The 14,981-nt window shown below is 47.1% G+C and overlaps 2 protein-coding genes across 4 annotated transcripts; one reads left to right on the top strand and one right to left on the bottom strand.

Moving 5' to 3' along the window:
* Positions 1-27: 27 nt before the first annotated feature.
* Positions 28-7,568, bottom strand: CDC42SE1 (CDC42 small effector 1). Of its 2 annotated transcripts, none has more exons than XM_068964148.1 (5): positions 7,448-7,568; positions 4,048-4,354; positions 3,414-3,524; positions 2,475-2,563; positions 28-2,245 (listed from the first exon to the last, which is right to left on the bottom strand). In XM_068964148.1, exons 2-4 carry the CDS (start codon positions 4,099-4,101, stop codon positions 2,489-2,491), a joined length of 240 nt encoding a protein of 79 aa, XP_068820249.1. In that variant the 5' UTR covers positions 4,102-4,354; positions 7,448-7,568; the 3' UTR covers positions 28-2,245; positions 2,475-2,488. The 2 variants fall into 2 exon arrangements, with proteins under 2 accessions (XP_068820249.1, XP_068820250.1); XM_068964149.1 differs by lacking the exon at positions 7,448-7,568 and adding an exon at positions 7,308-7,337.
* An 800-nt stretch (positions 7,569-8,368) lies between these two features.
* On the top strand, positions 8,369-13,415 carry MLLT11 (MLLT11 transcription factor 7 cofactor). 2 transcript variants are annotated; one of them, XM_068965703.1, is made up of 2 exons: positions 8,369-8,489; positions 12,155-13,415. In XM_068965703.1, the coding sequence occupies exon 2, from the start codon at positions 12,161-12,163 to the stop codon at positions 12,431-12,433; it is 273 nt and encodes a 90-aa protein (XP_068821804.1). In that variant the 5' UTR covers positions 8,369-8,489; positions 12,155-12,160; the 3' UTR covers positions 12,434-13,415. The 2 variants fall into 2 exon arrangements, with proteins under 2 accessions (XP_068821804.1, XP_068821805.1); XM_068965704.1 differs by having other exon boundaries at positions 8,480-8,489; positions 12,159-13,415.
* Positions 13,416-14,981: the final 1,566 nt, after the last annotated feature.

Below are 14,981 nucleotides of genomic sequence, written 5' to 3'. Positions count from 1 at the left end.
ATGTATTTAAAAGTCCAACAATTTTTAATATAAATTATGACTCTCAAAACCATTCCCATCACTCTCAATATTGTTAAAATGATGGTAGCATACACATTAGAGAAGGTAGCTAAAGGTGAGAGAGCACCAAAGAAAAGATTGTGTGTAAAGAGCAGGCAGTAGAGTAAGGCTCAAGATCAGGGTGACCAGAGATTCCAGGAGGTCCCCATCTTCCTGCCCTATCCTGTTAACCCTTTAGATCTAGTAAAACCCGCAGGCTATTGAGCAATTAGCTAGACTGGAACTGAGTACATTGGGAAATGTATCCCTATGACCAAGCTTAGACACTGAAAAACTGCAGGAAATACACTGAAATTTGAAAAAATTAGAACCTCAGTTAATATAGGTGGGGGTGAAGCAGATGGATGGTGGAATCAGCAGAGTGGACGTTAGTTCTCACATTCCTGACTCCCACTCCCATCAAACAGGATGGTTCCTATTACTGAGCTAACAAGACTGCTGCCTTCTCAACTCTGAGCAGGCAGGAGCTTATCTGTTCCGCCCTTCTAAATACCCTGCAAGGAAGGGGCTAGAACAAAACACCTGAGAAAACGGAAAGCGCCTTAAAGACCCTGCTCCGACAGTATTTTCCCACCTAAGGCAGACTCTTCAGCCAGGTGGGCAGGGGGACGCTGGTCTTCAGACAAAACTCCCTGAGTCTTACTTGTGTCTGGTTCTAGGACTAGGGCACAGAAATAGTTTAAATTTGGGGGAGATAAGCTGGGCTGGCTGCAGCTCTGCTGTTTCTCTCTTCCTTCCTTCCGCAACTCCATTTCACCCTGTTCAGGGCCCCACACCGTAGGGACCCCTCCCCTGGAGAGAATAAGGATGGAGCGTTGCAGCACATGTCCATACAGAGACATGAACCCACACAAGCACAAGCAACACAATGAGCAGAGTTTGGAGATTAGGTGCAGCCCTATTGAACCTATTTTACAAAGGGCCCTCATTTATCTGTGGTTCAGGCTTAGGATGAACAAGTGGAAGTCAGGTAAGAGGAAAATATCTCGACTCTCAAGCTGTGGCTCTCAGCGGGGAGGGTGCCCTCTAGGAGACATTTGGCCACATCTGGTGACATTTTTGGTTGTCACAACTAGGGTGGGCAAGGATGCTGCTAAATGTTCTACAATGCACAAGGCAGTCCCTCCCTACCAAGAATTACCCAGCCCAAGATGTCAAAGTGCCTAGTTTTGAGAAAACTTGCTCTAGAGGTCTTCCAATTCCCATGCTGTGAGGATCTTAAGCTCATTTTAGGATGACTTTTCAACCTATTTATCTCACCACCCCTCCCATCCTCAGCGATCAATAAGTCTACCCTGAGACATAAACTCCTAGTTTTGTGGCCTTCTGGGTTCTTCTCCAAGATCCCTCTTCCTCCTCTCACCTAGGCCAGCAGGGAGGTTGGCAGAAGGCAGATCCCCAAGACTAAAAACGAATGTCTCTAGGTTAAGACCCACCGCTTAACTCTTATCCAATGGGAAATAATAAGGCTCATAACAAGGTTGGGGTTAAGGGCAGAGGTAGTAGCAAGATGGGGTAATTAAGAGATCTCACTTTAAATTAAAATTTTAATTAAAAAAAAGAGGAAAAGATCTGAGAGAGCCAGCAATGCTATAGAAACAGGGCTAGAGGCCTTCTGAGAGAAAGAACCCGGTACTGGCAAAGAGATAGGAGGGACTGTGAGCTTAAAGTCCACACTCTAGAAAGAAAGAGCAGCCAGCTGTCACCCCCTAAGACCCGACCTGACATCCACTTCAGTTCCCTCCAGGAGGAAAGACAGACACAGGGAGGTAGGGAGCTTCTCAGCAAAGCTGGCTTCAGCTTAGGTCATCTCACCTACCCACCACATGTAAGGAATTCCAGGTTAGGAATTTAAAAACATATGGCACCTAGACCATCATTCAGGAGACAGGAACTCATTCCAAGTTCCCAGAAATCTCCTATCTCAGATCTGAGAGTGTCCAAGACTTCAGCCGAGCTCCTCTGGCCAGTTAGTCGTCACTTGGTCAGTCCTGCTGCCTTGACCCCATCTCCAGGAGGGGCTGCAACCAGAGGGAGGAAAGGGAGGCCAGCCCCCGAGCCTTCTGAGGCATTATGAGACAGACAGGAAAAGAGGGGCCCTGGGCCGCTGATTCTGGGAGGAGAACTGATAGGGGCAGCATCTCTTTGGGGCTGGACAGAGTGGAGGCTGGACACATAGCAGATCCTGATTAAAGAAAAAAAAGGAAGATTAGCCTCGAAGATAACCTTTGGGAGAGTGCGCCACCTGGCTCACACTCTTAACTGTTTCCACAGTGTGCTCTTTTTTTTTCTATTTCTCTCTGCCTTTCTAGATCCTAATTCTTTCTTCTTCCTTTCATTTCCCATTCCTGCAAAGGATCATGGTTCCAGGGCAGGGGGCTAGAGGCGCCGGATCAGTTGCTCTAATCACTCACCATTCCTATCGGAGCTATAAGCCCCTAGAATTGCTCCATGGCCTGTCTCGGTTTCCCTTGGATCTCATCTGCTCCTGAACTGCACCTGTCTGTGAAAAAGCACATGTGAGACCCTCCAAAACCTTAATATAGCAAAGCAGGAGTTTTCCCCTGTGCCCTCCAGGGAAGAGGATGACCCCATCTCCTTGACAAGAAAATAATTATGAAAAGGTCAAAACTAGCCTCCATTCCTCCAAGGGAAGTTTCAATGCCTCACTTCACATTGACCTTTACGAGGATGTGATAAACTAGGTCTTTTACAAGTAAGATTCTCTCACAAAGGACTCTCTCCTATTTATCTCAATTTCACAACTGATGAAAAGATTCCTTCAATATCTCCAAGCCCACTCCTTCTTTTTTGGGGGGGCAGTGGGGCACGGCAGGTGGGATCTTAGTTCCCTGACCAGGGATTAAACCCATGCTCCCTGCATTCAAAGTGTGGAGTCTTAACCAATGGACCACCAGGGAAGTCCTCTGTTATTCTGAGAGCAGAAATGCATATTAAACAGTATTTAGAACAGAGGTGCTCAGCCCTTTTCCTGACCCAACACTCCCAACCTCAATATGTCTTACTATGGTGCTGAGACAGCAGTTTTTTCCTTTTTATAGACAGTTAATAGAAGAAAGGGTTATGATTTTGCAAAAAAGCCCTCTAAGTAACTATTAAGACATATATCCCCCATCCCAATGGAGAACAATTTGCTAATTGTAAAGATGAGGCCGACTACACCAGAGACCTGAAATGCCAGATCTCAGATTTATGCAGCCTGCAAACAGGACTAGAATCCTAGCCTCTTGCTTCCCTTCGAGTATTCTGTTATGCCTCCAGGTTCAACTTTCAAAAAGTGGCACGGTTCCAGGCCACAATCCCATCTCAACCTCTCCCCATTCCTTCGTTACCATGGCAAGTCCATCTCCGGCCCCCATCTCCCCAGAGCCAATGTGAGTCAGGTGGACAAAATTCATTGGTTCCCCAATCATGGTTCGATCAATCCGTCTCCTCTTCTTCTTCTGCTTGGAGAAGACAGGGAGTTACATCACAGTGGAGGAAGGGAAAAGAGTCTTAAAAACCACTCAGGGAAGAGCTAAGGGTCTGGGGGCAAAGGGGATATGGCACTATAACAGGGAAATCATTAGGGTGTGAAAGGCGGGGCTAGAACAACACAGATGTAGAGGACACAGGCAGGGTGGTAAGAGCAGTGGCCTGCACAGTGGACAGAGAAAGGGCATGTCAAAGTCACCTCTGGCTGATGAGGGAACAATGGGGCAAACTGACAGGTATTAAGCTCCACCTACAACCTCCTGTCAAACTCAAAATGGACAGGAAAAGGAAGTGACAGCTGGGACTGTTCACCCCTTCCATCACTCGGCCCCTTTATTCCATGCCCACACCAGCCTGGCCTTAGAAGCTATTCTGACAGAGAGGTAGGCAAGAAGTGGGCTCTTCAGATGGCAGATTCCAGATGATGTGTCTTCATCACAGCCTATGGCAACTGATTTCTGTGTGTGTGGGGGTGGGGCTGGGAAGACTCACCGGCTGGGGTTTCTCTACCACGCAGCAGCCCAGTTTGTGCCAAAATTCACTCATGTTCCCTGACGGTTCCAGTTTCACTCCTCTGCCTGAAGCCCCAGAGGGCTCTTGTTCTTGTGCCTGACTGCCCTCGCCTCACTCCCCTCAGGTGTAACAATGCCTTGAGTTTCAGCTGGACAGGTCTAGACAAAGTGGAGTCCTTGGAGCCCTGAGCTGAGTGGTGAAGGTCAGCGTCTCAGATCCTGAGACACTAGCAAGGTCAGGGGTGGGCAGGCAGGTGCAAGGTTATGTCTTCCACAGACTTGGAACCCTGGATGAACAGAGAGTGAAGAGAGAGAAAAGTTAAGGAGAAATCCCCCATCCCCCACTCCCTTGAGAAGCCTTCTGATGAGCCTATATCTTCTTGCTCCTGTTTAAGGCCACAGTCCTGTAACCAGTGTTAACCTCTGTAAACATAACCTCAAAGTATGACGATCAGAGAAAGGCAAAGAACAAACAGGGCACCAAGGGGTTAAGAAGCTACAGCTGCTGGGAGAGGAAGAGGGCTAGAAGCTAAGGTGACAGGATGGGAGGGGACCAAAAGATACTGGTAGAAATGAACAAAGTTGGGGTGCTCAAGCTCCACCTCCCTTCTCCCTGGGTTTAGGGCAGAAGGGGAGGGGCATTTAAGTGAGTTTAAAGAGGAAATGGTGGTTTTTTTGTTCTCACAAACAAGGCCTCCACCCCTGACCCTCCCTTTTTCTTTACCTTACCCTGAACACCTAGATTTTCTTTACCAAGAGAGGCCCTGACTACCTAGGTCCTGGGTGACTAACTGCAGTAGGTTGGAACCTAAGAAAGATTTTCTTCAGCGAGGAGTTCTTCCCTCTGTTCCCTGCCCTTGTTCCTCCTCATTTCCCTCAAGTGAGATCCAACCCCTCCCCAAAGCCATTTACTAGTTCCTTCATTACTTGACCTTGAGAGCCTTCCTGAGGACCGCCTGCACTGTTTCATCTGAGCTCTGCATCAGCGCGCTCCTGTGTGCGCGCCTCAGCATGCACGTATGTGGCATGGCCCTTTCTCCATGTGTGTCTTGTGGCCATCACCTGTGCCCAGGTCGTAGGAACACATGCCAGGCATCTCTGTTCCGTGAGGAATCTCTTTCCAGGCTCCCCACCCTCTTCACGTGTCGTGTCGTGCCACTCCGGTCTGCCTCACAACCCACAGGGCCTGGGCCGGCCTGCCTCCTCCCCTCATGCTGTGACCTGTTCTCTTTCTCTCTTCCCTTCTTAGCACTTCCACCCCCAATCTTCATCAGCCAACCAGATATGAGGAACTTTCCAGTAGCATTAGTGTCCAAGGACACTACTTCACCACTGCCTGCCAGGGTAGGACACACATGGGTTTCCTCTATCTTCAGCGCCTCTTCTAGTCAGATAATACAAGCAACTTCAAAGATTCCAGGCAGGGCAATTTCACGGACACCATACTGGAGCCTGGATAGGAATCTCCCCTCCCTCCAGGACTGGAACCCTAGGCTGATCTAAGAGCTGAGAGGGACTTTTTTTCTCAGCCTTGAGATGAGATCACACAAACACTGAGGTTCAGTTTCTGGGGGATGGAAGGACCCAGGAGTCCAGGCTTCCTCTAACTTCCCTTTCCACCACTGGTGGGACAAGTAATGAGACAGGGAGGAAGTCAGAATGCAGCTGTCCAGAGAGGGGGGCTGTGGTCAGTGGGACAGTCAGTCAGTCACAGGGTTTGTTGTGATGGTGGTGGTGTTGGTTGGTAAGGGTTGGTGGGTGGGAGGGGATGAAGAAAACAATGAAGAATCAGAGGAAACCCCCCGCACTACCAGACCCGCTGTGCTAACACTGGACTCTCCTCCAAAACCCCCCCTCGCTCAAAGCTGAGTGGACAGAAGTGGATGGTGGGAGGGAAACGGAGAGAGCAGGGGGAGGAGAGAGGGAAAGGGGCAGTGGAGGGAACAAGGGCGTTTCTGTTCCTTTTCCAGGGACCTGGCCAGGGCTGGGTGGAGAGAAAGTGTGTGTGTGGGACTTGGCATGAAATGACCAATGGTGATGAGAAGTGACCAGGAAATTCCATTCCCTAGGACACAGGACATAAGGGTCTCTGAAACCTGGCGGTGGGGTCAGCCTGAGAAGACTGGGCCGGGTGAATGCGGTGGCGGGAGGGAGGAGGGGGGAGGGGAACAAGGTCAGAAAAGGAAGTAAGAGTGATTGGCTGCCACTCTCCTTTAAAACAGCTAAATCTCTAAAGAGTGAGTTGCAGACAAACGAAGTCCTGAACTGGTCAGCCCAGGAGGAAGAGGCACCTGAACCCACTACCCACTATTTCAACCCCACAAATGAAGGGGAAGGGGCTGGTAAACAGCAGGAGAGGTCAGGATCTGATCAGATTAAGGCCATATCCTGAGTCAAGCAGTGCCTTGACCTGGCTTGAGTCCCAAATAGGAAGGGTGAAATACAGAGCTGGAGAAGACACCAAGGTCACAACGGAGCTTAAGAACATTAAAACTGCCAGGGAGTGAGCAGGAGACTGGATGGGAGAAAGGTTCAGGGAGAAAGGATGTACAGAGGTAGTTTCCTAGTCCTGTTCTAGCCCCAAACCGGTTTTCCCGGTCCCGCTGCCTCCAGCCCCAAGGCCTCCAACCCGCTGCTTGACAAGCCTTCACAAGAAGCAGCTGGGGAAAGAGAAAGAGAATGGAGAGAATGGAGCGGGCAGTTCTGGCCATGAGCCCGGGGCTGCAGCTGGCCCTTCTGAAGACCTCCAGGGAGGAGGGCTGCTGAGGGGCTCTAGAGAAGTAGGGGGGACTCCGCGTTTCAGCCAAGTGGCAGGCATTCGCCCCAGCACCAACCGGGCCCTTCCCCCGGAATGGTCTTGTGGAGGCTTAAGAGCAGAGCTAGGCCCTCAACTCCCCCTCCCCAATATAAATCAGTCCCATAGACTCTATTTCTGCCCCCACCCCCGCAACTCTACCCAGAAATTCTCTGCTTCTTCCAAGGTTGAACTAGGATTGGGGCCTCTCTGTGAATCTTTCCGACTTTGTCGCTGTCTTCCGTGACTGCTTGTCTCAGATTCAGACCTTCCTGGACCAGCTCAGCTTCACTTTGTTGGCACATCCCAGCACCGAGGTTGGTGAGTCTCAAAAGAGACCCTCTTTCCACCGCCCTTCTCCCCCGCACTCCAGACCGTCTTCCCTTCTGCTCTTTCACTGGCCTCACCTGCGCAGTGCCGGAGCGTGGACGGGGACGATTACTCACCCAGCGCATCCGCGTTTGCCACCGACCCAGCATCTCGACAGCCGCGGACTGCCTGCTCCCCCACCCCCAGCATCCGGTGCGTCTCCGCCAGGCTGGGTAGGCGGGGCGCACCGGCGGAGGGACGGACCCCAAAGCCTCACCTGCTCTGCTCCGGCATTGAGGCGTCCGGCGGCAGCTGATGGGGGGCTCCCGCTCGGGGCACGCCAGTGTGGGTTCCCGGGCTCGCTCCTCGGCGCGGTGGGGGAGCCGAGGGCGGACCGGCAGAGGTGGGGCTGGCCGAGGGCGGAAACGGCCGCGACGCGATTACGAAACCCGTCGGGCTGAGAGCCCAGCGCACAGCTCTGGTCGGGACAGAGGAGGCGCTGCGCTGCGCTGTGCAAGGACGTGGGAGGGGCCTCGGAAGCCCCCGAGGGCCGCCGCCCTGCCGGGCGTACCCGGGAAGGTGGGCCCTCGAGGAGGGCCTGGCACCCACCCTGGACCGTCCGGAACCGCGCGTTCCCTTTGCGCGCCGGCTGTTGCGGGCCAAAAAGGAAGCGGAGCCCCGGCATCCTGCGGCCCCAACCGAGTTCAGAGATTCGCAGAAGCACACCCCCGTCCCGATCTTCCTGTACCCTTCCCCAAATGGGGGTGGGGGCTAGGTTATTTACCCATTGTGAGGGTGGGGAGGCAATCGGGAGGGAGGGCTGGAGAATTTTTTTCTGATTCTCGAAAACACTTCGAGTAACTCAAAATCCTTAAATCGGGGGATAAAGGGACACTCCTCTTTCTCCATCGTTATCTAGAGTCAAGATTTTTTAATCCATAGACCTAAAATTAGAGGACAATTAAGTGCTCATTCATTACTCCCTCAGTCAGCACGGGGGTGCTGGAACCGTGGTGCAGACCAATAAACCTACGGAGATGCTTTAATCCTGTCTCCCTCCCTCAAGTGTTCTGGAACCTATCATTTGAATTAGCCAAGTCAGGCTGGGAGGGGGCGGGGAGTCCTTCCGCCCTTCTTAGGAGGGGCTGCATTGCAGGGGGAGACTGAGCGGACTGGCTGTCACTGAACAGGGAGAGGGAGTGAGAAGACAAAGCCGTCAAAGCCCCAGTAGCTTTCTTTTTCTCCAGCCCAGAGCACACACCGGAGCCCTGAGGTATTCCCTCCATCTTTGGAACTCGCTAGTAATTCATTGATAACAGGTAAACGAGACTGAGGGAGGGGGGCAATGGGTTGAAAAGATATGAGAGGTGCTGCTAGTTTAGGTTGAAGACCCCCTAATGAGGGTGGGGTGGGGGAACAGTTCTTTAGGAGCGAGGGCGGCGCTGGCAACAATAGGTAGGTAGTTGTTCACCGTTTTACATCCTTCCGAAGATCTCCATTCATGCCTTATAATCCTTTACACAGACATTTATTTCTAACAGTTTACGTGTAGCCATTTTTCAGCATTTATCTCCCTATTTCAGTTGTCAATCTGCCTAACATTTGTCCCTGAAGATAAGAAAATTATTGTCTTCAGTTATCTGTATCTTCTTTTTCAAGCTGTCATTTGTTTTCCCTTTTTTTTTTTTTTTGGATGACTCTAGTCCTCCTGTATCACTCTGGCCTCTATTTCCCTGTATTTTCATTTTTTTTTCTGTCATGTTCCCTTGATGTGTCTACCCTTACCCCAAACTTATTTGTCTCCACAGAAAGGAGTTTGGGGGGAGAGATGTGATAATACTGAGATTAATCCTGACTTTTCTTTTAAATCTCCTTCTCCCATTCCCAAACCTTTGCTCGGAAGAGTCCTTTGAGGTAGGAAGGTAGGGACCTCTGTGTTGGACAACTGCCTGATTTCGTATTGCAGTCAGTACAGTCCACAGGAGCTAGGTATGGGGGCAGATTTTGGAAAGGGAATGCTTCATTGTAGCTCAGTAGAGTAGGTGGGGGAAGGACATGGCTAGTAGGAAAATCCAAGCTCAGAATGAGACACCTATAATGAGATGCCAGGGAGGTTCCATTCCCCTCCACCATCATCCCTTGTCCCCTGTATGGTGGCAGCATGACACAGCAAGGCCCTGTTGGATAGGCCCTGGATTCCCACAGAGGGTCTGGACAAAGGGTATTTGGGCGTGTCCGTGTGGCTCAGAGAGAGCCACTTTATGCTGTGTATTTGCTAATTGTGTATCTCTAAGAATAGACGGTGATATTTAGAAATTATTGTTGCCTAAAACAAGTGAATTCAAAATGAAGGATAGTGGGAAGCATTTATTGAGCATATATTGTGGTACAAGGCACTATCCAAGCCCTTTGAGATAAATAAATGAGAGATATAAAGATAGATGAGGCATGGGTAGAGAATATTTGGGGAAGAGAAAGCTAGCTGAAAAGAAACCTTGTGCAAAATTCAGGTACTTAGGAATTATATCCGTACTATATTAAAAATTTCATTGCTAATGCAAATGTCAGCTTCATTTTCGGTACAGCCAATATTCTTGACTTGATTTTAAAAGCTGATATGCTTGACTGAGTGCCTTTCTGAAATGCATTTGGTACCACATACATGTCTCCTGAGTCAATGAATGGCATGGCTAGGGATTTGGGGCCTTTTAAGTTATTATTTTGTAAAATTTCCTTTTGCTTTTTTAATTTCAAGAGAAGCTCTGCCAGACACTCAGAATTGGTTGGACAGTTTTTATACATACACTGGTTGAACAAAAGGAGTCAGTGTGTCAAGGAGCTTTTTCCCTTTCTCAGATCCTATCTTCCTCTCTTCTGCCTTTTGCATTTTCACTGTTCAGATTCTAATCACGGGAATAATCAACACCAAACCCACTGAATGTCTGTTCCTCAGGAAGTAAGAACTCTTGCCAGTTCTGAGAATACTGGTATAGAATTATATCAAGCTGCAGGCAACTATGTATAACACATCAAAAAAGGGTCAGACTGGAAATTATGAGACCCTATCCAAACAGACTGGATAATTTCTAAGGTGTTTTCTAGTTTTAAAAGCCTATGCTTCCCTCTCCTTCTCCATGATTCTATTCTTTAAAGAGCCTATTTAAAATAGAATTTCTAAAAAAAAAGTGGGGGGGGGGGGCGGGGGACCTCCCTGGCTGTCCAGTGGTTGAGACACTGCGCTTCCAGTGCAGGGGATGAGGGTTTGATCCTGGTGGGGGAACTCAGATCCCATATGCTGCATGTTATAGCCAATAAATAAGTAAATAAAATAGGATTTCTTAAAAAAAAAAAAAAGCCTATGATGTGCTCAGCATTATATTAAGCTTACTCTGGAGGAAATATAAGAGACCAGCTAGATAGGCAAACTAGTACTATTAATTAAAATCCTTGTGGGAAGGTTTACTTCTTACAGTCTCTACAGTCCCAGACTAAGCCAGGGTTAGTTGGTTGATAGGAACATTTTTTTTTTTTTAATAGCTTTCTGTGCACATGTCTCTGCAAATTACTGTGGAGATGATCAGAGCTGAATATCATAGGATGATGACCTCACCTTTCCAACATGCTCCCCCACCCTTTTCCAGTCCCCAAATTACTCTCCTTCTAAGCAGCTTCTCTGCTGAGTAATGCTCAGTTCTCAGGGTTTATTTTGGAGCTTGACTCTAAGAAGACAAAGAGCAACTCAGAATTCACTTTTAACATTGAAAATACCCTAGTCTACCCACTTAACATTCCTAAAACCCCTATATTCGCATATAACTGTACACTAGATTAAAGCCTATTTTTTCTGCCACATTTATGGGGGCATTTTGGAACTTACTTAAGCTCACTATTTAGGAGTCTCAAAGCTTGGTGAAAGCTAATGGAGTGTGTTGGAGGAAAGCCTTGTGAGATGGGGATTCTATTTTTAGAGGCGGTGGAATGTTCTTTCTGCTCCTTCCCTTGGTTAGTAAGCAACAGGGAGGTCGCAAGGAGGTATAATAGTCTAACTTGAGGGTGTGCATGGGACACACAGGAAAGATGAAAGGAGTACTCATTAAAACATGGAAAAGTAATCTATTAAAGGATCTTCTCCTTCCAATCTAAACTTTCTTGAAATTTCCAATCCATTTGCTGTATCATCAAGTGTATTCTAGCACTGAGATCAGAGAAAAGAAATCCTGTTATAGCATAGGAAAATTAAGAACCCAGGTTTTGTTCTGAAAGGGAGAGTTAGGCTAGAGAGAAACAGGCTGTAAGATTTATCTGTGGGCTTATAAATGGGAGTGGGAAAGTATTCATTGTATTACATACTGAGGGAAAATTAGCAGCTTTGGATGTTTCTTTGTGTGTGCAAAGCCCAGCACTTGTGAAGAAGGTGTAAAGTAGACTGGTTTTTACTTTGGGAAATTCTTAGTCCCTTGAAGGAGTTAAGATTATCCTTATATAAGACACATAATGGTGATCTGTAACCCCAAACTGATGTAGTCAGGTAAAACTCTACAGGCATTGTGGGAAATATTGCAAGAAATAGGCTAGATCGAGCTAAGTTTAAGGATGGCCTCCTGGAAGAAGTGAGTTTACGGTAGGGTTTAGAAAGCAGGAAGGAAAATAGAAAAATCATGGACATGGAAACCCTTTTCAGAGGTACCATGACCTATTAAATGAGGAAATCAAGGATATGAAATATAGTAAGAGGTCAATGGAGATTCCTCTAGGGACTTGAATGGAGCCTTGAAACTTGGATAGTATTTTAAGATGGAGAGTGTAGAGTTAAGAGACAGGAGTAAGTATAGCTGTAGCATAAAATGTACTAGGGAAAACAGGGCCTTGAAAACCAGACCCAAGCAGTAGGCAGTAAATATTATGTACAGAGGCAAATGGGGAAAGGCCTTGGGCCACAAAGAGGTGGCTGTAGCATGAACACTGATAATTGGTTTCTTTCCAGGAAGTTATGAGGGACCCTGTGAGTAGCCAGTACAGCTCCTTTCTTTTCTGGAGGATGCCCATTCCAGAATTGGATCTGTCAGAGCTGGAAGGCCTGGGTCTGTCAGATACATCTACCTACAAGATCCAGGACAGCAGCGTTGGCAAAATGACGGGGCAAGCACCTGGAGCAGAGCAGGAGAAAAACCCAGAAGGCGATGCCCTCCTCGAGTACAGCACCTTCAACTTTTGGAGAGCTCCCATTGCCAGCATCCACTCCTTCGAATTGGACTTGCTTTAAGCCCAAGATCTCTCTCTTCCACCATTTTGCCCTCATTGCCTGACCTTTCAAACCCCCTTCCTTCCACCCTTTCCCCTATCAATCTTGCTGTTTCCCCTCTACTGTATTGAGGTGGTGCTGATGAATCTGCCTGAGTTGTGTTTTATGTATTTATTTATTTATCTTACCAGGTTTTCCTCAAAAGTCCTCAAGTCCCAAAGTAAAGGGTTCAAGCAATGGAGTATTGGTCACAGGGATTCCTCCTTTCCTTTCCCAGACATTAAATCCAGAAAAAAGACTGGTGAGGCCACCACTGAGCTGTATAGCAGTATAAAATGGAGGACTGATTTTTTTTTTTTTTTTAGTTCATTTTAATCAGCTTTCAGAGATTGCTCAAACCTTCCTAATTTCTTGTTCCAAGCCAGGAAACACGTTTCTTCAGGGGTTGATGAAAACCCTGTAAATTTTGAGATTATCTGCTATAAAACTGTAGGGTTTCTAAAAGGTTAAGGTGATCCTGCTGCTTCTTGTGATACACTTTTTTCTTAGAGAAATTAGGGGCAGTTGAAGGTATGAAACAAGAGGAAATAACACAGTGTGGGAGATGATAATAAGAAAAAAGCCCTGAATCATTTCAGAAACAGTTACACTCTCTCAAAAGTTGTTCCTCCTTTAAACCTATTCAATTTACAATTTTGCTCCTGTGGGCTGAAAATGCTAGCTGAGGAAAATCAGATTTCAATTCTTAAAATGCAATCTTGCTGTTATGATAATTTGTAAGATTTTATTCAGTCTCTAAAAGGCATAGGCATGGGCCTTAGTATTTTAGTTTTGCCCCCCTGCATTTGCAGTGTAGGATACTGATCAAATGGGCCTTGGGCACAGTTCTTCGGCTACCCTGACCCTATGAAACGAACAATCAACTCTGACCCTACACCATGTCTCCACCCCTCCCCAAATTATTGCTGCTGATTTGTGCTGCCATTTAATCACTTCTTTAATAAAGATATTCAATCCCAGGACTGGATTCTAGTTTTCTCTCTTTACAGGAAGCAGCATAGATCTAAAAAATTAGCTTTGCTTCCATGTTCAGCTTATATATTTTATCTGATGTTCAACTTTGCGGAAGAAGGATTTAAGTAGCCTTTATACATGATAATGATGAACTTCAGGTTGAACAGATAAGTTACAAGAAAAAGGGTGAAAACAACTTAAAAAAATTATTTTGGAGAAAGCTGTAACCAACCACTCTTGTGCTTGTCCACTGACTACCAATGTATTAGGTAGAAGGCACCTGTGACATTAAATCTGCACTTCATTATCTCAGCCTGGGTCCCTAAGAAAACAAACGACTTAACCCAAATATGTTATATGCTTATACTTACAAGTCACTTAGTTTTTTTAAAAAAAGCTATTTGGGCTAATTTATAAGTAGATTATGACTACCTACTGTATGAGACACCCAGTCAGACAACAGAAGAGGTTGTAAACAAGACTGATTTTGACCCTCAAGAAGCTGTAAATACCAACTTGGGCAGTAAGCCAAAGGAGTCCTTTAAAGAACATGAACAGGATCTACGGAAATTGATAATAAGGATGGATTGGAAGTTTGGGATTAGCAGATGACAAATTACTACATACACAATGAATAAACAAGTCCTACTGTATAGCGCAGGGAACGATATTCAATACATTGTGGTAATCCATAACAAAAGAATATAAGTATATATATATATAGTTACAACGGAATCACTTTGCTGTACAGCAGATATTAACACACTATCATCTATACGTCAGTAATTTTTTTAAAAAGCACGTAAATCTTCCCCATAGGGTTTGAAAAGCGTTGATGGTCTCCACCATCAACGACAAAAGCCAAAGTCGAATAAAGAGTGGAGCAGTGATGTCTCCCTTTCTATTTATTTTCCAAAGTCTTCTTTCTCGACTTCGCGCTGTCCTTTAGTTCCTGGCGAATGGTAGGTGGAGATGGGAATCAACTGGCAAGTAAGGTGCCTAAAAGAATTTGCAAACTCCTGCTCCATCCTCTTCTAAGCCCCCGCCAAGAAATAACTGTTGACAGGTTGGCTCTAGGATCCTTACATTCAGGCTGTAGCGGAAAACATGTCCGTCCGGCACAAGAGCTCAGTTCACGAGCAAACCGTGCAACGTCCCAGACATCTTCACCCGAGGGTGGGACCGCGAAACATGCCTTTCCTAAAAACAACCAAAAGACAGCTGGACAGACGGGCAGAATCCGATTTCACCAGGTTCTTGGCGCCAAAACAAACCATCGGGTCCGTCCCCTGCCGGACCTATACGACACGTATTCGACAATCCTCCGCCTCGCTAAATAGTCCTGTCTAAAACGTCTCGAATACACACTATTTTACCTCAAAAGGCCTTCCGAGGATAGACAGTGACCTCAGGGGCGCATCATCGTTCTGTTCGAATACAAACACGGTTTTCCTATCATTTTCTTTTCATAGATTCCTCCGCCAGAAATTATATTCCCCGAGTCTTCACTTCCGGGTCCGCCATTTTGCTGCCTCCATTTCTTCACGAGGGGGGG

The sequence above is a fragment of the Capricornis sumatraensis genome, chromosome 2 (genome assembly GCF_032405125.1).
Source record: "Capricornis sumatraensis isolate serow.1 chromosome 2, serow.2, whole genome shotgun sequence".
In the NCBI taxonomy this organism is placed as follows: Eukaryota; Metazoa; Chordata; class Mammalia; order Artiodactyla; family Bovidae; genus Capricornis; species Capricornis sumatraensis.
The sequence above is the reverse complement of the archived record's forward strand: the minus strand, read 5'-3'. Positions and strand labels throughout refer to the sequence as shown.

What these genes read in the sequence shown, in the direction of transcription:
- CDC42SE1 (XM_068964148.1), bottom strand. Translation starts at nt 4,101, where the DNA reads ATGAGTGAATTTTGGCACAAACTGGGCTGCTGCGTGGTAGAGAAACCC. An exon ending in TGGTAGAGAAACCCCAGCCG is followed by an intron (nt 3,525 to 4,047) that starts GTGAGTCTTCCC and finishes TTCTCCAAGCAG; the next exon opens with AAGAAGAAGAGGAGACGGAT. An exon ending in CCGGAGATGGACTTGCCATG is followed by an intron (nt 2,564 to 3,413) that starts GTAACGAAGGAA and finishes GCTTTTTCACAG; the next exon opens with ACAGGTGCAGTTCAGGAGCA.
- MLLT11 (XM_068965703.1), top strand. Translation starts at nt 12,161, where the DNA reads ATGAGGGACCCTGTGAGTAGCCAGTACAGCTCCTTTCTTTTCTGGAGG.